Source organism: Ischnura elegans, chromosome 2 (assembly GCF_921293095.1).
Source record: "Ischnura elegans chromosome 2, ioIscEleg1.1, whole genome shotgun sequence".
NCBI classification, from domain to species: Eukaryota; Metazoa; Arthropoda; class Insecta; order Odonata; family Coenagrionidae; genus Ischnura; species Ischnura elegans.
Genome location: NC_060247.1, coordinates 14,301,474 through 14,329,267, shown reverse-complemented (window position 1 = coordinate 14,329,267; position 27,794 = coordinate 14,301,474). Strand labels below are relative to the sequence as shown.

At 42.5% G+C, this 27,794-nt stretch overlaps 1 protein-coding gene across 3 annotated transcripts in view; it reads left to right on the top strand.

Moving 5' to 3' along the window:
- LOC124153420 (Krueppel-like factor 8) overlaps nt 1-27,794 on the top strand; it is an 892,525-nt gene that overhangs the window by 523,801 nt on the left and 340,930 nt on the right. For all 3 annotated transcript variants that reach the window (XM_046526561.1, XM_046526562.1, XM_046526560.1), the window contains one exon: nt 4,965-5,136. In XM_046526561.1, coding sequence (XP_046382517.1) covers nt 4,965-5,136 — 172 coding nt within the window. The remainder of the gene's footprint in view (nt 1-4,964; nt 5,137-27,794) is intronic.

The window sequence follows — 27,794 nt, the reverse complement described above, 5'->3', positions numbered from 1 at the left end:
GGCGCTGTGAAAGGCGACTGCACCACCGTCCCTGACTCTATTCACCATCCCGACTCTCCCCCTCTCTTCCACCCCTTCCCTCTCACCCCTCCCAATTTTTCCTTGTGTGCCTGCCATAAACCATGCTCGTTTGACTCGCGACGCTTCGAAGAGAATTCAGAGCAGGCCAGTGATCGCCTTTGGCATAAAATTAAATTTGAGAAAACAGTCTCGATCAATTGAAAAGATACGCTTATGTTCGTCAATCGAGTTATCCCTTCTTTGGAAATACTCAATTGAGAGATTTCTCTAAAGTATAACCAATATAGCTTACGAGTAATAGTTTCAGAAGCTTAATTATGTGGGAGGAATTTAATGCTTCTCCAGTAGATTAAGTTCATGAAGTTCTCTCAGCTTTCCGGTCGGGTCATGATTTTCACTGCTATAAAGGTTTTTTTCAATGATAAAGGGTAGAGACAGCCAATTGGTTGCGGCACACATCCTTTCCAGCTTGTTAACCTTTGATAATTAATGATTTTGTTCCATCTTGCCAGGATTGTCGAAATGCCTCCGCCCTGTTGAATTTCGCTCATTTCGCAGGAATAGAAGGATGAACAACTTTGCTATTTCCACATAGTAGTTTATTAACACCGACCATGGTTTCGTTACAGAGTAACATTATCAAGGTGTGTTACTCTGTAACGAAACCATGGTCGGTGTTAATAAACTACCTTGTGGAAATAGCAAAGTTGTTCATCCTTCTCAGTCTCTTCTATCTTTCTCAGTTCTTCTATTCCTGCGATTATGGATTTCCACCAAGTTACGCCCGCTACGATCAATTTCACTCATTTCCTTCAATTGCTCTTCTCTCGCGCTTTCCACCGCAATCCCTTCGCTCTCCGCATTCCTCTCTTCCTCCTCGCTCTTCTTTCGCTCCTTCTCTTTCCCTTCCTCCCCTTTTCTTTTCCTCTCCCTCCCTCCACACTATTCCCTCGACCTCTAAAAAGAGCTCCGCATCCACAGACATCGTGTGGGAGGGCGCGGTCCTTTCCCTCAAAGGAAGGGTGTGGTCTGGTCGGGGGGAAGACAAGGAAAGAAGGGACGCGCGAGTTTTTGGATATCGAGAGTTTTTTTGGGGGGGCGAAGACCACCCCCTCCCAAGAATCCCTTCAGCGAAACTGAGCAAGGAGTCGGGTCGTCGTCTAAAGAAATCACCGCAGTCTACTACAAGTGAAGCGGGATTTTTTTCGGGAAGATCACATTCTTGATTTATTTTCCTAACCCCCCACCCATTCTCCTCGATGTCTTTGGAGACGGTTGGCGTTTTTGTTTTGTTTTTCCAACCCCCCCTTCCTCTCCTCCCGCGACTCGCATGCTCCAAGGTGGACGACCGCGTTTCGGTTCGCGGGCCACGTATGAAATGGCAAGCAGGCAAATAATTAATGCCCGCCTTCTTTTCGCCTGGTGTTCTTTCGGTGCCTTCATTCCGGCATTCGCGTTCTTTTTGCTGTTTGTGAAAGGACTGCGGAGCCAATGTGCTCGCTGCCAGCACTTTCTGTTTTGGTTTCCTCCATAGCGGGTATTTTATATTTTTAAATAGAGTTCTCGAAGAATACCAACAATGTTTTTTTTATTTTCGGGCATACGTAAACGCTTTTTTCATTTTTATCTGTCTCGATGAATTTTTTCTCCGGCATTTTTATTTACATTTTACTTCAAAATATATCAATTCTAGGTACACGTTTCGCACCGAGTCAAAACGTTGAATATTTACCGTCAACTATGCCTTTCTATTATTCCAGTAGTTCTTTTGATTTTGGTGTATAAATTTGTTTTCCATCCTTGTTACATAAGGATTAAAGATCCTTCCTCGGTAAAACCGTCTAACTTTAGCTTCTATTCGTCGCGATGCCCAGTCGTAACATGCGTTACTGTACGGACCTTAGGCGAAAATATGACATTCCCCCGATATATGGAAAAGAATTTCTCTTTAAGGACAGAGTTTCTGTGTTATTTCTTCAATGTTTTCGAGAAAGACCCCAGTGCTTCAGGAGTCCACCAGTCCTGGTGAGATTCGTCTATGATTCAGTGGCTCATCACCCATCACCACTGTACTATAACTGAGTTTGTCAGAATTTTTAAGATTATCTATATCTAGATAGTGGATTCCTTACATCCTGTCATTGTTTCCTGGGCTCAAATTTGGGAATATCATAAGCAAACTAACTTGATCTAGAAGTTGGATTCTCGGACTGTGGAGCTGATAATTATTTTTTAGGCTCATTTAATACCATATATGTGTAGAAATAATATTCTTTTTATGTGACTACCTCCTTATATATAATTAAGAATTTTGAGTCCTTCTACCATTTGTATCATGCCATAACTGGCTCAATAATATTTCTGCTGAAGCGAGAAGTCACTTGAATTGCGGTACCTGTTTTTTGTGTATTTTTTATTTATAACTCCAGTTTCTTGTTAGATTTTTGATGCAATGAATATACTTCGTGATGATATTGCATTCCCAATACATCGATTATGATATCTCCATGAGGTCTGCATTCCGATAAATTTCGCGTAGTTTTCAGTATAATTGTCTGAGTCTGAGTAATTTTCTGCATCTCTCTCGCTCATTGGTAATTAAAATTTTTGCCTTTTTAATCGCGTTGCGTGCATTGGCAAATTAAATTTGTTCGTGGATAGTAATTAGTATAATCTGAGAAAAACCCTTACCACCTAAAGACTTATAATCGTATTCCGAAAGGAGGTACAAACTTTTAAATATGCCTATTATGTTCAGCTCAAAATTATAATCCTTATTTTTTAATTTACGAAGTTAATTTAGTCGGCCTTTTTTTCCATCACGGAGACTGTGTACCTTTCTCTTAAGGTGGTCCTCATAAAATGTGTTTTTTTATTCGTTAATCCCATTAGGTGGACCACAGGTACGCGGTCAGCGATTTTCTCATGGGTTAATTTCCGTATGACCCGTGAAAAATTGAATGTGGGAGAAACATTGTCCTCTTCGACTTTCACTCCCATCACATCTGTCTTTTTTTAGTAATGTAAAACTCACTTAATGCTTTTGCTATCATCTAGAAATTTTCAGGCGATGTGCTGTAAACCTCTTTCAACATTCGCTTATATCTCAAATGTGTGTATTACAAATTTGAAAATTATATCTCACAGTCAGTATTTTATAAATTCAGATGTTAGCAAGTGTAAAAAAAACAGCTTACTCTGCGTATCCGGAAAATGCGATGATGATAGTTTGAGCTTAAATGAGTGATCCGTCACCGGAAAAGACAAAACACGGCCGTTTTCGAGGAAATTGTGCGATCCTTAAAGCCGTGCTGCTCTTCATCGCACGAGCTTCCTGCAGCATTCACGCCATCCTCTTCAATTATTATCCACCGTGCTGCTCTCTGCTGAAGGGGAACTTCCACTCGACCAGTCCTGGCTTTCAGTTCGCATTCCTCCCGCCAGGCTGATTACCTACTCGGTCCTGCTTCGAGTCACAAGTGCTGGTGAACAATGGAAATGGGTCTGCTTTTATCTTTTCGTGGGCGATCTCACTCGCCTTGTCTCGCCCATCAGAAGCGTTTTGAGAATTACGAGTTATGTGCTAATGATTCGCTGCCGTTGAAATGACTGCTCTGATTATTGAGGATGAGTGAAATTATAAAATAAGGGTCATTAATTGTTTATTATGGCCATTAACGACTGTGTTTATCTTCATTTTCCTCCCTTTCTTCTTTTGATGCTGCTTCCTGTACAAATTACTTCTAATTTCTTTTTGCTCTTCTTTTATCTTCTAATGCATTTTGCTCATTAATTTTTTGATAGCCCACACCGTCCATATCTAATTGTCTCGATTTATTTCACGGGGCGAACTAATTTTTCCTGTATCCAATTTCCTCCGAAGCTGTGGAAATATTAGGAGTAGTATAGACCCACGCACTAAACACTTTCTACTTTAACTTACTGAAAAACGTTCTCAATTAGTTAAACCTGTTCTGTATTTTTTTAATGAATGGTAATTGACGTGGAATGTAACAATGTTCTTCTATCTTGTAAATATTATCATGGTTATTTATTTGCGTAGGTAATAACTTGTCTTATGTGGAGGTATATCCTTTCTTATCCCTCATCACGCGTTATAAATCATTTCTCAAGGCTTCATTTTAACCTACGCATGCCGTGTAATTACGATGCTTGTTTAATTTTCCCTACCATTTTTGGTGCCAAAAAATTAATTTATATAATTCACGCCCTCCATAAATTACTTCCACGCGTCTTCAGATCCTGTCCACGGTGCGTCGATGAGTAAATGGTTGGTACCTCGTTCTTTACTCGAAATAAGATGCTAAAAGGGAAAAATTCACGAATTGCGGAGTAGATACTTTTTCCTTCGTTCTGCTTAATAGAAACGGATAACGAATCCTGCTGTGTGAAACACGCTAGCCCACACACGCTGCCCACCAAGTTCACATGTTAATTGAATGTCATGTCTGATGTCTTCGCCGAAGTATGGGCCGCGCGTCAAGTGGACACGGAAAAGGAGTGTCTGCTCCTTCCATCCCAATAAAAAGAGAATCTTTCTAGCCAACTATTTTTTGCTTGCCTGTCAATGCTTCGTATGATTATTCTTCCTCATAGAATAATCCTCTATAATCGCTGGCACAATAATTGTTCTCCTTGTTTTGCTATTGGTAGGACCCGCACGCCTTTGTGACGGTGCGGGATTCCTCGTCCCATCCCTTCCTTCCCTATCCCGTCCCAGGAGGCGTCGTCGGGCTCCTATCGCGGCGGCGCCTCCTTCCTTTTTCCTTCCTGTCCTCCTCCTTCTGTGTTGCAGAGGTGATAAGCTAATAGCTTCAGACTTCGGCCCAGGAGAGTAACCCCGCGAGACCGCCTTAGGGTTTCGAATCCACTGTCTGTCAATGCTCTTTTCGCTGAGATCCGTGCTCCTGTTGTCGTTGCAGGCGGAATGCCCACCCATACAAATGGAGCCAGTGGACCTGAGCGTGAACAAGTCGAGCGGCGGCGGCGGCGGAGGCCCCCACTCCCCCGTCGTCCTGCAGGTGCCGCGCTACAGCCCCCAGCTGCCCTCCGCCTCCGCCGGCAACGGGGTCGACCTGAGGATCAGCAATTCAGGTGAGTCACTCATATCCATACCACGGTGTTTCCGCTTCTACTTTTCTTTCAGTTTCCAAGTTAACCTTTGAAAAAATAGGCACTGAAGGATTGGCCTTCCGCGATTTGCTTTCGATAAGGGAACTTCTTGCGATAAAATACGATGGTAATAATGTCTTCCGAGATTCTGTCATATTTTCATGGAATCCTCCGGGGTAATTTCACCTGATCGAATTTATTGTGATCAACTAAATACTAGCAGCCGACCACGCGGCTATTGCTCTCGTTTTTTACGGCCATTCTAATATGTCAACTGCCACGAATAGAACCTTCGCCTTAGGTTGCAGCCTTCGAATTATGTTTCGGGCGACAACAAAGAGCCAATATAATCGTATTAGAGAGGATAACGAATTTGAAATGAATAGAAATTTCGATTCATTTCTAATTCAATGATCAGATTGGATAAAACTATGCAGTTATTGGCTGAATTGCGTCTAGATTCTTCTGCAAAAATTACTTTTTGGAAAATTATCTTATATTTATTGAAGTCATAGTTTCTTATTAAAATGGCTAATTTTTTCACCGTTCATTTAATTTTGAGTGAATTCCTAGAATGGTTGCGCACTCAATTTTGATTCGGTCTACTTCCACAGCTGCTTTCATTTCTGCCCGCTCAATCGCGCAGCATACATTATCTCTCCCTTTTGTGATTGGATAAATAAAACGATGAAAATCGAGAGACTTGGTAATTGCGAGTTAAGATAAGTGAAAATCAAAGGTTAGTTATGGTTTCCGGTTTCAGAATATTATTGTATGACTTGTCTCATGTGCATAATTGAACTCTTGAACTTAACGGACTTTCGATCAATGCTAATATCTGCATGCCCTTGATCTCCCGTTCTCCATCTGAACATGCGAATTTTCTTTCGACCAATCGGAGAGGTATTAAAAGTATATTGCCTTTGTGGCCAAAAAGATAATAAAGGGGAATGCGAAAAGCCGCCGCAAAGGTCGCGAAAATGCATTCTGTGGCTGCCGACAGTGAATTTACGATAAACGAAGATTACCATACTAAGGGAGATTCCCTTCATTCAATTATCTGAGATTTCCTGCATCTAATAATTGAATTACCTCTAAGTAATGATTATGGGGCACTCTTTATGCTTTCACTAACTGCCAAAAGCTCTTCTTTCACCAACACACTGCAATTTCAACAACTGAATTAAGTCTCCCCAAGCCATTGTTTTTTTTATCTTGAAACTATGTCAAATTTCCAGGCTATTCAATTAAGTGGATAGGCATTTCAAATTGATCGGCTTTTCCCGCCGGTATGATTTCCTCAATAGCCTCTAAGCGAGAGGTTTGTAACGGCACTGCATAAAATGAATTGTATTTTAACGAGTTTTTCGAATGCTTCTGGTCAGGTTCATTACTCACTGATGAATGGAAAACACCTGTTGCATAATGGCACATTTTTTTAATGTAAAGGTTATTTTATTAAATATAAATTTCGAGGTATTCCGAGAGTTCATCCTACTTGGATAACATTTGGATATCCGGTCCAAAAATTTCCTCTCTCTCCGTATTAGGGAGAGGAGGAGTCAGTCACCGCTGTCATTTCCATGCCTTGGAGGAAATTGAATCATCACCACGCGGTTTCCTTTCATGAATTCGTGTGAAGCGATGGAAATTCCGCCTAGGGACACCTGCTGCCTCGCGGATGCAGGTGTGCTGGGCGTGGCACTGCCACCCTGCCGCTCCCAACACATCCGAACCCATCCAGAGTCGTGTGCTCTGCTGTCCCATATTCGCTGGAAGGCAGCAGGGAGAGGAATGAATGATTGTTGTTCTTGCATATGTTTGCGGGAGGAATGAAATCCTGTCTGGTTGTCGATTCTGAAAGGCTCCGAGCCGTTGTTTGAAATGCATCCCGGGAGTATCTGGTTGCCGTGATGTTTAAACCGTGGGTATGCGTTCTCACGATCCACCTTCGAATCCTGGCGGATGCATAGTTATTTTTGTGCAAGGTTTCATGAGCAGCAGTTCATTTTTTCAGTAACAACTATTTATCCGTCCACGAGGAACACCTTTGAAATCTAGCTGAAGCAATTGTTTTTCATCATTGGGTGAAAAGAATGTGAATGTAATTAATTATAAATGTAACCTCTTTCATGACTGAAATTTTGATTGGAAGTGCTTTTACAAATAGATACAAAGCCATTTTCGTCGCGTTTTTGTGCTTCTAATGTCTTGATAAAATGATGAATTCCATTTTCCGCGTGTAATAAATGTTTTGAACTAATCTAATTTGATATGCTTTCAATCCGCCATTGACTCTGATCTTCACTCATTTTTATCCACTTCCTCGTCATGAGTTCGTCGTCTGAAAGCCATGGTTCCACATGCATGCAATTTCGTCCTTCAGCCTAATTGATCTTCTCCGTTTAATGTGTCGGTGGAAGAAGGTTCTTGTTAGTGCTCCTCCCATCAAAAAAGTTTGTAAACTCTCTCAAATGAGCTGGTTTGGCATGCGTCCTAGTTAATACGGACAAGTGTCACTGGTAGCAGCGGCATAGGGTGGAAAGAAAAGTAGCCCTCGACGTCTTCAGGGAAAAATTCAGGCTGAAGTATGAATAAATCAACGCCGGGACGACAGACGCGTTGACCCGAGGTAATTACCATCTAGGTTCCGAATTGGACCGCTAAATCATGTCAGAACCAGTTGTGAGGTTTAATTTATGTAATTGGACACGGGAAAGCCATTATTTCCTTTTTAATTCCTTTGGTTTGCGACCGCGGTTTCAAGAGTTTGAGCCCCGCCCGCCTTGCTTGCGAATGCATGTCACAAAAGAACACATTGTCTTTTGGTCCAAAAGGACTGGGACAAAATATTCGGAAGTTCTACCTTTTAGGACCGAAACGGTGGCTGCGATAAGAAATACGTCCCGAGCTGTGGATGCGTGAATGCTTTCGAGATGATCTATGAGCCATTAATGCGTGCTGCATCTATTCCGTCATCTGTGGCGTGATTTCCATGCGAAGAAGGTAACCGCGCGAAAAGAAAGCGTTCGTCTACTACCCATCAACCGAAGGTGGTGCGATGTGATACGATGTTGCCCATGAGATGTCGTTGACGTAGTGTACCGTGAATCGCGGTGTTCCTCAAAGGATTTTCATAGCCTCACCTCATAACGGCATCAAATATTCCGCGGCAGTTCATTACCTCCGGGACCCCATTAAATGAAGTCATTCCATGTGCGACCATAAAATTCGAAGCATATCACGAGCCCGCGTGAGGGTCACGACCTCGCCTTCCTCCTCCCAGTTTGGGAAGTATTGAGTTTCAGTTCGATAGTCTCATTGGGAAAGAGCATAGGTGACGTAAATATTAAAACATCCCTGCGTTTCGACTCGATTTGCATCACGAGCCGAGCATCGCGGATCGCGAGTCGAAGGCGAGACTGAATGAGTTGTTTTAACGCGGAGAGACTTTCGTGCCACGACGATAATGCTTAGTCCTCCTCAACATGTTTATACTAGTGGATAGCGGAGTTGAATTTGCATTCCATTGATTCGCGGCGTCCCACGATAGAAGCTGTGCTTTCGGCGATAAATTAAATGATTGTCTCGACGAGGAGTCTCTTTGGTCATGGGAATCTGATGTGGTCATGGCTCGCCTATCAACTGCATAAGGCCTTCATTGTAAGTTGGTAATTTTTCTCGTGTCGAAACTTATTCTCGCTGATTTTTTTTCCAAGCAATACGAAATTGATTTATCCTCCTACGTAAGAACTTTTGTTTCCTGGGTGCCCAGGCATTACGATCGGACATAATATTACTCAAATATCTCTATGTTGGTGCTGGTCAGTATAGTTTTATCGGTAAAATGGTTGGGCATAATTAATTTACGAATAATTATTAGTTAATGTACATACATCTCTGACGACGGAAATGATACTATTATAATGCATGAATATAGATTTTAATTGCAAATATTTATCGCCTAATAATTTTTAATGCATTTGTTATTATGAGTCCACTCGCGGGCTACTGCACTATATCGGCTATTTCAAGATTATTCCACCCTCGCCCTCTGACCTCAAGAATAAAGGTATGTGGGAGAACTCTTTTGGAGAGACGAAATTAGTCTCTGAGGAAAGTCTATTAGAATGTAGTGGACGAATCACAGCATCGTTTCCTCCGTCATCACATTCATATATTTTAATAACAGTATTGGAAATGCACTTGTTAAATGGATGAATATTTGCTTGTATTTTTTTCATCTTAAAAAAGCGTAACTGTGAGCCTCTTCCAAGGCTTAATCAATTGATTGCCAAGCCTAATAATATTCTCAGAGTTTTGCTCAAGCATCAGGTAGTTCTTATTTTTACAGTGACACTTTGATACGGCATGCCCCACAATTCTGTGTGCAATTGCAGTGATTAAAAATGCCGAAATGAGTGATTAAAGATGAACGAATGACGCGAGGAAAGAATTTCGCGATCCGCCTCCAATGTGGTCCTCTTACGCTCTTCCAACCGCCAAGCCAAAGCGTGGAAACATTGCGTGTTTCTTTGCGTTCGCAATCCGAGCTGATTGGTGCGCAGGGAAAGAGGGGGATGGAGGTTTGGGAGAGGACCCCGTATGGAATGCAGATCGCACTTCTTTCACGCCTTCACGCAAAACACTCGTGGATAAGTTATCTTTCCATTCTCTCTTTTCATTCCGACGAAAGGAAATAGCGGGACCCCCCCACACTCGTAGCGTCCCGAATGATCTGGCCGCTGATGATATGGGCAGCATCAGTGCAAATTATGGGCGCCAAATTGGGTGCCCTCCCGCGCTTTAGGAGTGGTACAGCGCTCAAAACACGTTGCTATTATCCACGTCCCCGGATTACATTGTGCGAAGGAGGCCGGATTTCTCTCGCCGAGTATTCATCGAAAAAATTTGGATTATGCATGCCACTTACTGGTCCAAGGATAGGTGATGACATACCGTACTCCGGTGAAAAATTTGACTATCATATATTCTCGGTAAGCAACTCGAGTGGTATTCATGGGAAGCTGTCGGTTACTCGTAAAACACATGGATTTACTTAGCGTGAAACTTCTCTTAAGGATACTTAATAATCGCAACATGGGTTTACGTGATAAAAGGGGTTGCGTATCGGACAAGAATAGGCCACCAGTTGTGGTACTCTAGGTGAGCCACTTTTGAAGTTTCCGTGGTTGAGAGTAATGTAGACAGGGCGCGAGGGTGGTGGACAGTAAGGTGACATTCGCATCATCCGTGCCGCGCAATTCTCGTATCTTCTGGGGATGAGTCGAAGGAAGGCGAGGGACCGGAGACACCCACCTTCCCATGATTCAACTCGCGTTACGCTCGACCCCAACGCTCGACCTCGGCATGTCGTGAGAGGATGGCTCGAGAGTAGGAGTGGGGGGAGGGGGCATTGTACCCCCCCCTCCCCCCGACGCGATGACTAATACCTAATTGGGCGAGAAGCTATTTCGTAAAACGAAACAGTTTTGTAATTTCCTTGCAGCCCAAATTTCCCTCCAATCTTTCTCCTTCTTCCACCCTCCTCCTCTCTTTCTCCGTTTGAAAGATGCGACCTTAATCTTCACCCTCCGCCTCCCACTAGCCCCTCCCCCACTACCGCTAATAAAAAAAGCGCAACCACGTCGAGAGAGAGTGGATTTTATTGCGATGGGTGGTCCGTCGCCTCCTCACGACAGCAGCGCCGCAATTGAGCTATCAGTGAGTAATTTGTCCACGGAGCAAGAGAGCTTCAACCTCGTCTTGCCCCTCTCTCTCTCTTAAAACCGAAAATGTGAGGGCGGTTTAATGTTTGTGCGTGTTCGACGGGGAGCCCAAAATGCCTGTCTCTCATTCTCATAGCGATGTGGTGCTTACAAGATGTACGAGTCATTGTTCATCCCTTATTTTCTGTGTTCCCTCGAAAGCATTTCATCCATGTACTAAATTTTCCCGCATGCTGACTCTCTCCATGGATTCGGTAGAGCTTACGGCTTTCGCTCAGTCGGGATGATTGCCTTCTTGCTGAGTCGGGTTTTATTTTTTTTAGATAAGTCGATCAACCAGTGACAGAGCAGAAGCATGGTAAAATATATCCACTCTTTATCTATTTCTCTCTTCCTTTATAGCCATCAAGATTCACCCTTTTGTGCGACACCTACCTGGGCCTTATCAACTAATCACAGATTTTCCAGGAAGACATTTTTATGGTGGCCTCAGACATACACGATCATATCAGTGGAGTTCATTTTCTTTTGGAAAATACCTGCTATACAAACCACCTACGTTAGACGGTCTAAGCACACAATATTTCATCCATTAGTCTTCTACACATTATTTATTAATTTATTTACAGGGAAAATATGTCGGCATTCTAATATTATTTTATTAGTTAATTCATGGTGCATTTAAAATTATTTTTTGTGCCTCTACAGAGCGATTTCTTGCAATGCAAACTGAAATATTGTCTTAAATTTATTAGCACTAGTTTTTAAAAAATTTGCAATCGTTTTCAAAAAAGCATAAGCGAAAGATTATTATTATGCACATAATGTATGTGATTTAAAATACTCTAAATTCTCTTTTTTAAGTTAATTGAGACATTCGTAGGGTAACATGTGAAATTAAAGTATTTTGTTGCATAAAACCTCTATTCTGCAGACCGGATTCGTCGTGCGAGAGGGCAAACTCCGAGCGGGCTCACTCGGGCGCTCCGATGTCGTGGTGGGTGTCTCTCGCCAGTCCGCATTTTCTCCCTCTTATTTTCTGTCTCTCGCTTTGAAAGGAAATTGCGGCCCTACGCTGCGTCTCCACCCACGCACGAGCTCTTTCCATTTACCAGTTTCTGCTCATCTTTCGACGACCCTCCCAAGTGTGTGACCTCCGACCCCTCCCCCGCACCGGTATCATCATCTCCTCCCCTCTTCTCCCTCGACGGATTGCCATGAGAAGATTGAATGCCCGGCAAAGAGAAGAAGAGGGAGAGAGGGAGGGGTGGATGGGTGAAAGGTTGCCTTTCTGTTGTTGCGCTCGAGATGTCGTGCTTTGAGATGAGGTCGCGTCTCTCCTCTTCCCTCAGCCTCGCTCACTCGAGGGTTTTTTTTTCGATCGAATAGGTTTGTGCGCTTGACATTCGATGGCCGACAGAATCGCCTTGCACAGACGAAGAAGATTGGCGCACAAATAATAGAATGATTAATCGCTTTTGCTGCTAGTGTATCAATGCGTGACTTTTATAGGTGTATTTATTTTACCATCGATTGAAATCTATTTTAACCTTGCTATAGTAACAATTTATAATGTATAGCCAATTGGGGCCGATTATTTTTATCGAAAATGGAAAATTAGGTAATGATTCTTTGATGTATCGAGGTCTTACATCTTAATGTAGATGGCGCAAACCATCGGGCGAAAGTTTCGATGAATCGAATGTGGCGACGCATCAATTGAGCCCACCTCCATAAGCATCCCTGCCACACCCAGCGCGCGCGATATAAACTTCTCCTTCCCGAACTGTGAAGCCTTTAAGCATTCATTTAGTCCATCTCTTTATGTATTCCTCGACTTCGTGGCCAGGAGTTGTTTCCTCATTTATTTATATGGAGTACATATTATACTTGGTACAGATCTCTGTCAGATTGACCCAAGTATCTGGGCGTTTCCGGTAAGGTGATCGATAGATATGTCACTTCCGCCATTTGGACGGATAGGTCATCGCGGGCACAGAAAACCGGAGAGTGACCGAATGTCGGCATCTGTATTATCTGCTAGAAAGGAGCAAAGGAGCAAGGTAGAGGGTGTATCCTGAGAACTGTATGTACTTGATGGGCCCCAATATGGATCGCGGTTCCTTTGAAGAACCCCGCTGCCTTCGAGATATTAACCGTGGAACGTGATGTAGAGGAAGCCTGTGGTGGAAGAGAGTCACATATCACGGTATTTCGAGGGTGATAATGAGTCAGTAAGTTCCATAGGAAAGTCATATGGTCATAAAGTTCCATGAAGTTAGGGATGAAAACGTCCCGATGACCATGTCGAGGAGACAGGAGAGAGGTCGCTGCTCCACGTCTCGGATTGGCCATTGTGTCGGGAATGCCTCGGGGAACATTCAACGACCCCTGCGACCGTAAAAAGACGTGCGCAATAACCCGGAAAATATGTTGAGGGAGGAAGGAGGGGGGGAGGGTATGTAGATGCGAGTTTCTTTCCGTCATAGAACGCATTGTTCCTCTCATATCGCGCGCTGCTGTCCGTGTCCTCTGATCCAAGCCGAACGCCTTGAATGGCTAAAAAATCCCATTCAGCGGGACGTGAATCGCATGGCGTGCCAAATCCCCGCTCTTCGCGCAAAGAATCTCCTTGACCGACGTCCGCGATGCACTTGGGAAAAGAAGATCTCTTTCGTTCCGTTGTAAGTATGTATACATGAGTGGGAGCCGCGAGTGATGGGATTCTTCACCCACAGTGAAGAAAGCGATCGCGCGAACGCGTACAGACAATCGATGCTTATACTCGACGTTTTCCCGTCATGTTACCAAAGCGGTACCTCCTAAGAGTGTGCGCCGCTTCATGCATTCCTCGAGAACAATTATATTTGGGCTGCCAAAGAAAAATATATCTCATCAGTGATAGGCTTTTCCTAACTCTCTGCTACCGAAAAAACTGGTTAAGGTCCAACATTATTCCTCCCTCGCCCAATACAAACTCTCAGCTGCATCTCAATTCTCTCCACTCACTTTAGCTCTTTGGTCAACTCTCAGTTAGAGGCCGAACGTCGGCTGCAGTGAGCTGTTGTACCCGATGTACCACCCGAAAAAAAATTCTGAAAATCATCGCTAAGGACCTCAATTATGCGCCAGTTGCTTTGACAGCAAGTGTAAAAACACGCGAAAGGCCGGAAGAGAGTGAGAGGCATATCGATGGCTAAGTTCCAACAACACGTATCTCAAAAATAGCAACCTTTCAAGAGAGCAAAAAAAACGATCAATTATTTTTACTTGTGCACAGAAATTAAAAATCAAAAGTTCATAAAACTGAAAAAGAAGCATTCATTTGCAAACAAAGAGTTGTTATTTTCTTGCATTTTATCTTTTTAATGTTATTACACTTTGTTTAAGATACGTGTCTCAAACCGATCGAATTTGAGATACGTGTTGCTAGAACTTATGTTAGCCATCGATATACAATTTACAAGAGGTTAGAAAGCAGACGCTAAAAAGAGTGAATTGGAGACATTTACAAGAGGGATAAGGTATGAGGCGCTCAAATGCAATGCTCTCTTCGCACTAAGTTACAGAGTTTTCATTCGCGAAGGCTATGCTCGTGCATCTTTAACACAGTTTACATTAACTTAACTTCACTTAACTTTAGCTTAGGTAAATTTGGCCTCTTTAAGTTAAACATTGTTAACTAACTAACTTAAGTTAACGCATTAACTTAAAATGCCCGAGGTCCGTCAGCTGTTCGCCAGTAAGTATGCTGCTGTGCGCGGCGCGTTGCTTCATTGAGACCGGCGGATGCGCCGGCAAGGAGCAATTCACATAAATGGGCGTAAGTCTGCGCGTTGGACAAGGCGGCAGAGGCAAAGCGGCGGGAGGACGGCTTCATCGGCGGACTGCTTTGTTGGGACGGCGGAAAGAGAAGTGAAGACGATGACTTTAAGGGGATGCATCGCTCGTGCCTCTTTTACCTATCGGTACAGTTCACTTATTTTTTTTCTTATCTTCGTGTTCCTAGTTCAAAATCCAGAACTCTCATATGGGTGCCAAAAAATTTCTTACGAGACGGAATGAACTTCGCAGGATAAAGGATGAATCAAAGTCGAGGTACCAGCCTTTTATGGCAGACAAAAATATTAGTGTACATCACTACTTTACTCTTTTATAATTACTTTTTTACTATTTCCATTTTCTATTATTTAGCATATCATTTTCTTCCTTCCGCTATGCACGCCAATAGCCATGCTACAACCATGAGCCCATAATTTACCAGCGTTTGAAGAACGATTTTGATATCTTAAATGAGGCAATTTGTACTTTTCACTTGCTACTTTACGAGCGGACAGGCTGAAGGAGGAGAAAATAAACATAAATGGTAGCCTCGGAATGTTCCGAAACAATTACACCCTCCCCCTCTATGCTACTTGTCGTACATAGACATGTCGAACATTGCGAACCTCCTCGCTCGTTCTCCAGCTTGGGAGCTCCCGCAGCACACCTTTTCCATTGCTTCGCCTCCCACCCCTTCCCCAGCTTCCGCGAGAGTTAACGGCTATTGAAGATTTCCCGTCCGCCCGCAATTTGAATCGCACGCCACTCGCCGCTTCGGATGAGCTCTCATTGTGTCCGGCTTTATCTCCTCGCTCGCCGACATCATAAACCCAGTGCGGTGGATTAGTTTGCTAGGAGGAAATTACGTTACTGAGATCTTTAGGAGCTTTTATCACTACAAGGCTCGTAATTAAAGGGACGGAAAAACAACTGATTTTATTTGCTTGCAATATTTAGGCTCATCCACTGCCGCCCTCGTCTCTCTCCTCTTGTTTTTCCGCGACTAATCGATATCAAAGATAAGTTAACTCTACTCGTGAGAGGAAATTGAAACTGCAAGCCTTTTATGAAGAGGTAATGTATGCAAATTAAAAACTAGACAACCGGGAATCTTTCTTTGCGCTTCTATTTAGGTGTACCAGCTCAGTTCCAAATTTTTATTCACCAAGTTGCTTGACAAAATCAATTATCGTTTAATGGATAATGGGATGCTGGAATTGCCTTCATTGTCACTCCTAGAAACTATTTCTTGGAATAAATCGTTTATTTTTAATCTCAGAAGTTCACAAAATTTAATCTCCTCACTATAAAATTTTTTGCTCCAGTAGCCTATCGCCATTTTACCTACACCATCATTTTGCTTTCACTCGATGTAGATGAGGTATTTATATACTTGTATGCTCACGAGTTTTTAATCAAATTTTAGCAAAATTTGATTGCTATCTTCCTGAAACTAAAGGATGTTTGTCTCCAAAATTGAAACAATGCGGGCAATTCATCTTTTATCCGTTTAAATACTTTGCCACTACAACTTATACCTAACTAGTACGTTTTATATTTCATGTTTCAGCATGGTACCGTCATTCACTCTCGTGGGAAAGTACGCTTACCCTGGGACGGTTTTCCCGACTGTGCATCATTCCCTATTCCTCCTTCCGCCAATCGTAACTCATTTAGTCGTCTATTAACCTCACCATCTTCGGAGTGCTGTGCGTAACTCGAAAATGAACCACCGTTGCCATGCAGATCGGGATTTGCTTTGATTCCGGCCGCCCGTGCAATAGATCCTTGTTCTTTTATCTCGTGCGCCAGTTGAGTGCTCGTGCTGCTGATGGGCCAACGCAGCCCTGCTTGCCCGCAGATCGCGACCTCGCAGTTGGGTTGGGTTGTTAGTGCCAGCGATTCCCCAGAATTCTGCGACAATAATGGATTGAAATAGGTTCGGAAACACTTCCATTATTCCCACCTGACTCTCCGTTAAATGGTTTCTATTTCATCCTCCTCTGATTTATTAACTAGGAGCCACCTTCAGTCAAAAGCAGTGAAGTCGACCATCGTCGAACGTCCTTAAATATATTTAAACCAGCATATTGTATCATTGTATCCTTCCCCCAAACTTCCGATCAAACTGAATGTTATCGACCAATTCTGATCAATATTCATGACCGTTTTATCGAATGATTTATTCTGAACTTGATTCATACTCTTTCATTATTTTTTCCCATGCCTCACAACTCCCTGTCTCTGACCTTCGCTGGCGTTTACTGTTCTAAATATCTCTTTTTAATTCCGTATGGCTTTAATTATAGCTCTCTAAGAGCCCCTAATTTTTAGCCGCTATTGAAATTAGCGTGTGGTCATTAAAAACTGTTGCCTCCATACGGTTTCTTGTTACGAGTTGAACCAACATGCTGTTATTTCGCATTTAAATTTATGATTTTTGTGATTTTAATCAATCTTATGACCTCCTAATGCAGATGAATTTGTCTCTCCCTCTTCTAAATCTAAGGCATTTCTTCGCGCGGCATAATTTCATTCATTGAGGTCTCAACGGTGACGATCAACTGTCAGTAATTTGTTTCGAATTTGTCTTTTGCTGATAGGTAACGATAATATGCTGAAGAAAGGCCATTCGATACCAAAAATATGAGTTACAGTTAAGAAGGCTCTCGTTACATTTATTTATTCCACGGATCCACAAATATATGCTAAACAACTCGGTCCCTCAATTCCCTCAGTATTTCCAGTGGTAGCCATCCGAAAGCTCCCCGCGCCGTGGCATCAGTTCCACCGCTTTTCCCTTGCGCTTTGAAGCCAGCTCCTGCTTCCGTCTCATCTTTGCGCGTTTAAAAGCCAACCAATCAAAGTAATCAAAGGGCCGTGTGGGTCGTGACCCCGCGCCAGTGCCCATTGCCGGTCATTCCGTCTTTGGTGTGGCGCTCCGCGGCATCTTTCATTCCTCACTCTCCTGCATTGCCTATCGGATTTTAACGCGAGTTTACATATACGTAGCCTCCTCACTCCTTTCACCTCTGCGTTGTAATGACAAGAGTCCGAAATTTATGGCCCCCTGAAAGGAATAAAAAGGCGATAAAAGCTGCATCAGCCCTCTATACCGTTTGATGACGTTTCTTTCACAAGTTTTATCCTCCCCTTCCGTCACCCCGGGAGACAGCCTCTCTCTCTCCCTCTCTCTCTTTCGCCTTCACTCCATCCTCTCCCAGAGGAACATCATGTCTCTCTCTCCTTACACCCTCCCTCCCTCCACTTTTGACCCCTCCGTGCGACATGCGTTCCGTGAGAATCCTCCTGTGGATCGCTTAGTCGGCCGGCCGTACTACAAAAATAATGCGCCATCTTTCAACCCACTCTAGTCCCTCCAATGTATTTATACATGTTAAAATATTTCTTGGAGTGTAGGTCAACGTATGTTATGCAAAAAAAAGTTATAGCCAACGTTTCTGTTTATTTAAAACCATCATCAGGGCTATGAGAGAAAAAAACATAAGAACAATATATAGTACAAAGATACACAATATTTTTACATAAATAAATGTTACGATAGCGTTTTTATAATGTATTTATATAAATATTTAAAGTAAATTACTTCATTAATTCAAACGGTGCCTTAAGCGCAAACATACAGATAAATTCAGAGGTAAGGAAAGAAAGGGATAGGAACATGTAATGGAAAAAGGACGAGGACAACGGTGCTGTGGTAGGTGGAAAAAAGCCAGAAATCAGAGGGTAAAAATTCAGACTGACTGGACCCAGAACCTCCTGGTTGCCGGCCAGGTGCTCTACGAGTTGTGCTACCGGGACGCTTAGATTTACCATGATTTCGGCGGGGGTTTATGCACCGGAAATATATTCATATATAAATATAATTTACTCTCAGGCTGAGGAAGAAGCTACCGCTTCGAAAGCTCCGAGCTTTATTTTTTCCCGTGTTAGTTTTTCTTTTTATACATCTGTGCTTTAGTGTATTGAACCATTAATTTATATAATGGTTCAATTCACTTTCCTACATTTTTCATTCTCTAATTCTCATTTCTATCATAATTGGCTCGTATTATTCTCCATGTCTCTCCATTCTTTTCAATTTCATGATATTCTCATGACTCCCAGGATTTTTTTTTGTTTTCGTGGCCCGGAATAAGATCTCTTCCTCTAAATATTTCATCAGGATTCTGTTTAATCTCCTTCAGGCACGATTTTAAATACACACAAATTTATTCAATTTCCATTCAAATCTCATGTGATTGACGCATGTATTGGGTGCTTAAATTTGCTGTTGGCCAGTTTTAGTATCGTAAATCTCCAACACCCTTACGTTTTACACTGAATTTTGGGCTAAAGGATGATGAAATTTGTATGAGTTATATCATTTCTACTATTATTTGTAAGCCTAGACGGAACTTTAGACGGAATTAGACGGAATTTTCGCCGCTATGCTTCTGTTGACTGGTTAATCTGAATGTAAAATTCATTGTTCTTCACTAGAAGTTCTATCAATGGAAAATTCGAATTTTTGGATATCAGATTATTCATTGTACTGCAGAAATCCTGCGTGATTGGTTTGTTGTTAGTGGAATTTCTTGATTGAAAATATTCCTAGAAGTTTTCCCCGTCACAGTTTCTTTTGCTGAAGTATCTGAACTCTGTGCAGTGATGTCGCATGTCTGTAAAATATTCTTTTTTCGAGGAACATCATCGCCTCTTCATGGCTCACCTCTGCCCATGACGTTACTTGGTGGTCCATTAAGTGCACTCAAAGGGTGTTAAGAGGACACGAGACTATCAACCACTTTATCTTGCCTCCTCCGATCACTTCTCTCCTCCCGACCAACTCGGGAACGAATCGAGTTTCTCCACCACTCATCACGTGTCAGTCCTCTTTCAAAGGTCGCTCAGGCGATATTTTCACGCACTGCTGCCAAGTGTTATTTTATAAATGTGTTGGCCTTCAATAAATACCCCATCCAACGTAAACATTCCATTACGCGTAATCCTTAATATTCATGGATTGTACCGATTGTGCTAAAATTTCAAGGAGTTTGCAGTTGGTTGTAACAGTTTTGGAAACTAATTTTCACCGAACGGTAAAAAAAATGATCAAGTGACTCAGTGTTTGCGAGATTTCTCCGCTATGTGCTCATTATATAAATACAAGCATTTTCTGAAATGAAATTAGTTTCATAGAGAGATAAATGTTAAGGCATTTATTTTTTGATGCAAACGTTAAGTATGCTTCCATTGTGAATTTAAAATAAAAGTGTACTTTCTCCTTGTCTCTTCCTCTAAATTCACCTAAACACATTTTATTTTAAAAATGAATGCGTTAAGTAATCGGACAGTGGATATATCGTTGCTGTGTGTAAAATTTCTCCTTTGATATTCTGACCAGGCCTATCTGAAGCAAACTCAACTCTATGTCTGGCCTGTAGATTTAATTCAACCGCAAACGGATCATTCGCGTGCATGCAATGTTCCGTATTATATCCTTCGAGATCCATCTCCTCTATCTCCCCTTGCCATCTCACCACTTATGAGCTTCAAATCACCTTCCCATGGGCGTCATCCTCTCCCACGGTATTTTTGGAAATGGGCTGGTATGATGTCAGTGAAGAGAGGAGTGTCAGAGGGAGGTTGCCGAGGGTGGGTGGAGGCTGCTTTCACTCATTCGCCGGAGATGCGAGCAGCCAAATGCCTAGAAGACGGCGATGCGAGTCTCATTACCGCCGGGAGAATGTTTTGGAAATTAGACAGTGGATTTGCAAAATCTCACTGTGAACGATGATTGTGATGCATCAGCTGCAAAATTTCATTCATCAATTTTATGCCGCAGCGTTCAAACTGGAATTGCACCTGGGACTAATGATCAGCGATAAAATCAGCCCGCATACAGCACCCCCATCTCCCTTCGACGAGAGAGAGAAAAACCCCACGAAACCATGGGCGGCTCTATAACCACAAGGTAATCGCAAGTCGTCACACTCCTGCCGCCATGAATTTTACCGAAAATTGTTTGTTGATCGAGTGATATTATCATCAAAATATTGTGGAGTAATATGGATGACAAGTAACATGAGGTAATAAATTCCGGCTCCTCCACTTTGCGTGGTAAATTACGACGTATATTTGAGGTTGGCTTCGTACGAGACTTCTTTTATTCAAGAGGAGAGCCATTCACTCGCTGAGTCTGCATTCATTCGCCCCTTCTAGAATCCGACTCGTTGACCCTCGCCTCTCCTTCCGCCAGCGCCTCTTCCGCACAGGAGTCGGCGCCATAATGGAGGACATGAATCAAAACCCTCTCACCAAAAGGGCGGACAATGAGAAGGAAAACGGTTAGATGGAATTGTTTAAGAATGCTGTGCGCAATCTATTTTCACCGGCCATCGGTCCTCTTTATAATGACGCCCACTAAAATAAACAATATACATTTATTATACTCTCACCTTCGATCTTCAAAGATCATTAGCACAGGTGAGAGGGATGAGATTCGAAGCATCTTTTCTGTCTGTTCCCCTGTCATCTCTTCCACCTGCAATGCTCTCTGCGCGTTTATTACTTCACTTCATTAATCGGCTGTTTCAATAAACATCAGAATTAACTGGTAAAAAGGTAGGCGCTAGAAGAAATTTAAATTAAATAATGGTCTCAAGGCCCCTTAGTACTTAGTATGGTAAAGGACGTATGCGACATACATAGTCATACTATAACATCTATTCTTAAGGGTAGCCGCCTCCCGCGCGACCATTATGTATACAGTACTATATACAATTATTTACATAATATGTTTTATCGCATACACAGCACCATATACGATTTAGCTGAGGGGAGGGCTGAGTCGTGAGCTGTGTGAATCCTAATGTGTGACTATACGCGATTTATCTACTCTCCTCATACATCGTATTCAATTTTTATGCACATTATGTAGAAATATGAAGCAATTTTTTCGTGCACCCTAAAAAAAATCTTCAGGAAATGCAATAAAAATCATTGGAAATTGCCTTTGATTTTTTCCCCGATTAATCCAATAATGTATTAGCGTTAACTATGAAAATATAAAGATTGCTGTTGAATCAAAACGACAAAAACTATTGGTTACTATTGTTTTTTTTTAAATTGTATTTTCTCGAAACGGTTATTTTTGCAGTCTGGAGAGTCGCATGTGTTTGGTTCGGGAGACTAATCCGCGCGTTGGGGTGGATCGCGTGTGAGGAAGTGGCGATGGGATGAGGGAGATGGGGAGGGGGTGGGGAGGAGGAGGAGGAGTGGGGGGAGCGATTGTGTATGACTGAGGAGGGGGTGGGGTGGAAGGGGAAGGGGGGGTCATGGGAACCGCTGGAGGGGTGCAGAGGAGAGAGAGAGAGAGGGAGGTGAGTGGAGGGCGTGGGAAAAGAAGCCAGGAGAAGAGGCACTCGTCGAGGAAAGGGAAGAGAGGGAAATGAAGGGTTGGGTGAAAGGGATCCAGGGCATTATACGTGCGAGGTGTGTAGCGGGTACATTCAAGAGGAAAGCGGTGATTTGAAATACATGAGAGCAGTCGGGGAAGGTGGGGGGATGTTTTTCGGATATAGAGAGATCGCGAGAGGAATGCGATAAAGGTGGATTGAACTCGGAAGGTGGGCTAGGTTGAGAGCGCCCCAGGTGATAATGAAGTGGTCGTGAAACTGAATCCCCTCTCGCCATGCTCATCCTCTGAAATCCATGTTGGCGAAGATGAGTTTCCATATCAGCCGAGACGAACGCGAAATACGCTTACGTGAGTGCAATAATATGAATCTCAATATTGATGCGCTGCTTCGCACTTATTTTTAAGTTCCCGCAGACAACACGGTCTCTCTGTGATGCTTCTGTTGTCGGAGCAGTTGTCATCCATGCTTCGATTCTGAGGTCAAAGGATCCATCAAGATAATAATTCAAATATGGAAGTTGGAAGAGAAAGAAAATGTTCTTTGTACGCGGAAGATAAATAATTGGGATCTAAACAGCAGCTATTCCCTTTGAGAGTACGTTTGCAGATAAAAATATTTTCTTCCTAGCTGTATCGATCGTTATGTATATTGGATCCAGTGCTACTGAATGTGTTCATTCAGTGTGAAGAAAGAGTTTTACGAAGGCAATTTTTATGGTAATTTACTTTGTTTTTTTTTCCTTAAGAAATCGTAATATCGCGATTTCAGGTCCATATAAGGGAAGTAGTAACGCTCATCATCGGAGAAGGCTTATAAATGAAGACGGAATTGCTGTGAACGAAAAAGAAATCGAGAGAGAATGCATTTCCAGTGAGCTGGTGGTGAAAAGCAATTACAGTTGGTGGCTGGATATTTTTCCCCGTGCGTTTTAAAGACTTGCATCAGGAGAATGAAAGCACATTTTCCTCCAATCCGTTCCATTTTCATTTTTTTCCTTCCGCGATGTTTTTTAGCCTCGTGTTTTTTCTCCCTTCCAATTTGCCGCGGCATGCAGTATTCAGATTCTTTTTACCGTTCCGACTCTCTTGATAGTCCATCCGTGCGCAGAAGGTGCCGCGTGGGCTTAATTGCTCTTATTTTTGGAGTTGAAATGCTTTCTGAGTTGCTGCGGGTCAAGAGGTCACCAATTCGGTGAGGCGAGAAAATTAGCCTTAATGTCTCTCGCCGTGTTCTCGCGTTCGCGAAAACACAACCCCACGTCCCGTTACGATGCAATTATCGTGGGAGGGTTCTGCAATCATCCCCAACAGGTCATGCAGTCGTTGTACTAATTATTCATCCCTTTAATTACAATTTTTACTTTCATTTTTGTGCGACATATCATTGGATGAGACTTTAATCGAATAAATGAGTCGTAAGTGTCGTTTATGTTTATTTTCTGGTTGCATCATTCGTTTTAAAGCAATTTTTATGCAAACTTTATTGCTTCATTTGTGAGAAGATTTGAAAAATACTGGTAATTAGATGTTTTGATTTCATACGGAATGAATCTATGTCATGTCAGAATTTCTTATCCAGTGAGTGTGTCTTTCATAATATTATTCCCCCTTTATTTGTGTTTTCGGTGGTCATTACAGCGAATATTTTTCACTGTATAACACGGGACATTAATTGAGTTCTGACAATTTTCATTTAAATATATCTTTGATATGTATTTTGAACTTCCTATCTTATTGGGTAAATGAGACAGTATTGTAACTTACAAAGTGATATTTTTTCTTCTCAACTTTTTATACACTGTCTAATCTAAGTAATTATTTTTTGCATTTCATTGGATTTTTTGCATTTTATTGGATTTTTTGCATTACATTGGATTTTTTGCGACGGTCAATGGCTAACATTTCCAACGTATATCCCTGTGCAAGTAATCTTAATGTATAATTAGAGGATAACTGAAATTATGTAGTGTTTAGTATTCAAGCAAATTCATAGCAGTTGATAGTAATGAGTGGTGACGGTTGATCCGTTTTATAGGCTTTGAAGGGTAATTTCCATGGAAAGGGAGGACTTGAACAAACTCGAATGGAAAATCTGGCTTTCGTAGGGAATGTTAAGCCAGCGCAGGCATGGTACGGCATTGTTTCTCCTCCGATGATAAGAGGCCATCCCAACGGATGGGCCAATAATTTCCCGCCGATCGGATCATCCTCGTCGGAGAGTGGACCTCGCCCGAGAGATTGTCGCTAAGAATGCCTCCCTTTCCACCCACGCTCCTCCCCCCCCCCCCCGCCCCCCGGGGAAAGAAGGCTCCCTTTTATTCTTCCCGGCTATGGGAACAGCCAAGTAGGATGATCGTGGCTCTTCCCCTTCGCGACCTTCCGCCTCGCATTCCTCGATACGCGCCCTCCCCTCCCTTTAGCATGCGTGATAGCGTTGCGTGCATATCGGCTGCTGATGGCAATCGGAGGCGCGCGATCGAAAGGTCGGCCAGAGTGCAGGGGAGGGGGGTTGCGAGGGTTGGGTGCTCTTCGTGTGGAGTGGGTGGGATGCTCCTGCAGAAGAAGGAGGAGGAAAGGGGGACTCGTTTTGTCTGATTGCACCCTGATCGAAATGGCACTCTCGCCCCTGTGTCTCGTGGTTTTGTGTCTCGGCAAACATTTTCGCCGCGTGAAAAACCTTTCTGCTCCTACTTTGAGCACTTCTCTGTGGTTCTTCCCTTACTTTGAAAGCAATAGGGTGGTTTCCTATCTTTTTTTACTGCCTAAATCGAAAAATTATTACTCCTGGAGTACGCATTTCACGCTTTTAGATTTTTAAATGACGATATCTATTTTTCGCGATTAAATGAAAAGTGAAAAATTTCAAGCGCGCGAAAACGCGACGGCTAAGTATGTATCCTGGGAAAAGCCCGTTTGACGTCATTCTGGTTCACGCTGCCGCCGTGGCAGGTGACCTTGGGGCGAGGATATGTGCGCCGCTGCGATGCTGGCTGCTAGCAGGTAGCAGAGTACCCTGCATTGTTAATCTCAGATGATGTAAAACTCCTATCTACTCGTATAGAAACTAGGTCCCTGTGACGTCACGTGGAGTGGCATCGCATGGGCGCCAATCTGGCCTTTTTCAAATGAGGTTAAAATTGACTATTGCCATTCGTATAAACTGGGATTTCTAAAACCAAATAATTTGTATAAAATGAATACACTAATGATGGGTAACGAATCGCAATCAATGCCTTTCCTTTCCTTAGGTGAAGGAAACTACCCTATTGGTCCTTGTTTTTCCCTCTCCCGTAAAAGGTACATCAAAATATGTAAATTGAAAAAAAAAAACGAAATTAAAAAATTAAAAATTTGATTTTTGAAAAACTCTAGACTTGTTTTATTCTATTCGATTCAAATAGTCATCTCGTCTTCAACTTACGAAAGCTAGTTCGATTATTTTTCCCATGTATAACTAGTGTTACACCATTTAATGCCAATATTTATCAGTCCTGGTGTCCCACTCTTTATACATTCAATTAACGCTATTTTTTTCTTGAAATTATTGACGTCACGTGATGCTTTCGTCCGATTATCAAGCAATCCCCTTCCTCCCTCTTATCTTTTAATTTCATTGTTTTGTAGTCCACAGCTTCCGAAAATGTTCGTATTTCATTTTATAGCAATCGGCATATTAAAAAATAGATTTTCTTTTTCGCCCAAAATCGCAACCGTCTATCATATTCTGGAAAGTTTCCGCATTCGCACGAGAATCAAGAAATCCAGGAAAAAGAGCTCTTTCCGCATGTTGCGGGTACTTCAGTGACCCGGTGTGGAAGGTCATAGGTATACTTATTTCCGTTCGGAATTAAAGAAGCAGCCATATTCTGGGGCTACGGCCCTGGATGAGATTCAATACAGTTCGCAGATGAGTGTACAATTAATCCAAGCGTCGCTGTGTGCAGATAGATAAGAGGCGGGGACAGGTTAGAGGTCAAAGAAAGCGAGACAGAGATTGGAGAAGCGGTAGAATCGGTTAGGTTGAGGGTTCTTCTTCAATCCGCTAGAGTGGGATGGTTGGAGGAGGGAGAGGCCAACTGATGGATTTATTGATTGATTGCGTGTCTCCGATTCGCAGAGGATCACACCATAAAAGGTTGCACCGAAGTATGGGAGGCTTAAGTGAATACGGGATGGGAGGTGGTCTCAGAATGTTTAAGGGGTGGCCTGGAAGAGTGGTCACAAATGGGGGAATGTAAAATGTGAGAGGCATATCCGGAAGGTTTGAAGATGATATCGAGAGGCAATAGAAGGATGGATAGAGGAGACTACGAGGCGTTTTACGACGCGCAGCGGGTTAGAAACGGCTTTTGATTTTTTTAAGGAGTACTTATTTTTTTAATACTTCATTATGATTTTGGCAGGTGAAGTTATTCCGCCTGAAACTTTGAAAATAAACCTCAATCAGTTCCGTATTGCGTGAGCATGTTGGCACGTTGTAGCGAATCTTTATTATCAAATAAAAGGTTTCGTGAAGTACCTCGGCTACCTCTCTCGTATTGGCGATGAAAATCCTTAACCGTGAGGAGATACTCTCTTCTTTCCCATCAGTATTCCCTGCGACTGACCTGGCTCGCATATTTTCCTAATGGATTGCTTTTTGTTGCACTGGATCGAGGATTAGAGGATTTTTACGGCCACTTTAATTTACTGCCTCGCTATCCACGACAATGTGCCAATATTGTAAATTATTTGAATTCAAAATATATATATTTTCCGCCACTTATCATTTTTCCCGTACATCCAGAACACTTCAGGACAATCAATTCCAATGCAACCCAAGAATTATGAGATAATTATGCGCATGAATGAATTGGTTACGCAGTTATAAAATAGAGATATCCTAACGAAATGAAGAGTGCAGTTGGCGGTACTGTGGTCATATTTCATCGCGACTTACTTTCCTTTTTTGCCCCATGAAATTGTACATTTTTATTTTCTAATTTTTTTTCAACGAACCATTTACGTTGAAATATTTTAGTCAAACTTACGAAGATTAAATCTGGGGTCAATATGGTAATGCATGGTGTATTCATCTTTGTCAAAAGCCAATCCAATTCATTAGTCCATCTGTCGGATCGACTTTCGAAAGTCCCCTCTGATGGCTCGTTTCCGTGGAAGTTGGAGCGAGGCGACTCAAATTTCACGAAAAATGAAATGAGCATGCGTTACGTCTAATCTATTGTATTCTTATCATGTCGCTGTTTTTTAATTAGTCAGTCTTATCCATCGTCGAAAGATGCATTGTCATAATTTGAGAAAGAAATTGTGATGCCGCACCATTCCTCTTCACTGAGTCCCAACTTAAAGGTTGGTTATCTTTTGCTAGTGAAAGAAGTGGAAGTGGTTTAATTTTGTTCGCTTATTGATACGCTCAAGTGTGTTACGTTTTATCGGATTTCATACACCATTTGGACGTTTCTCTTAATTTGTAACGAGAAGGAATGCAACAGTGTCGTCATCGTGTATGTGTGTATGTGTGCTGCACTTTCGTTCAAATATCAGTGGCTCATCGTACTTCCATCAATCTCGCTAGAAAGAATCCAGGCCGTGCTTCATTCGCGTTTTTTTTTAATTCGTCCGAAAGGGCAGGAAATAATCTCGACTCACGGCGGAAATTACCGTTG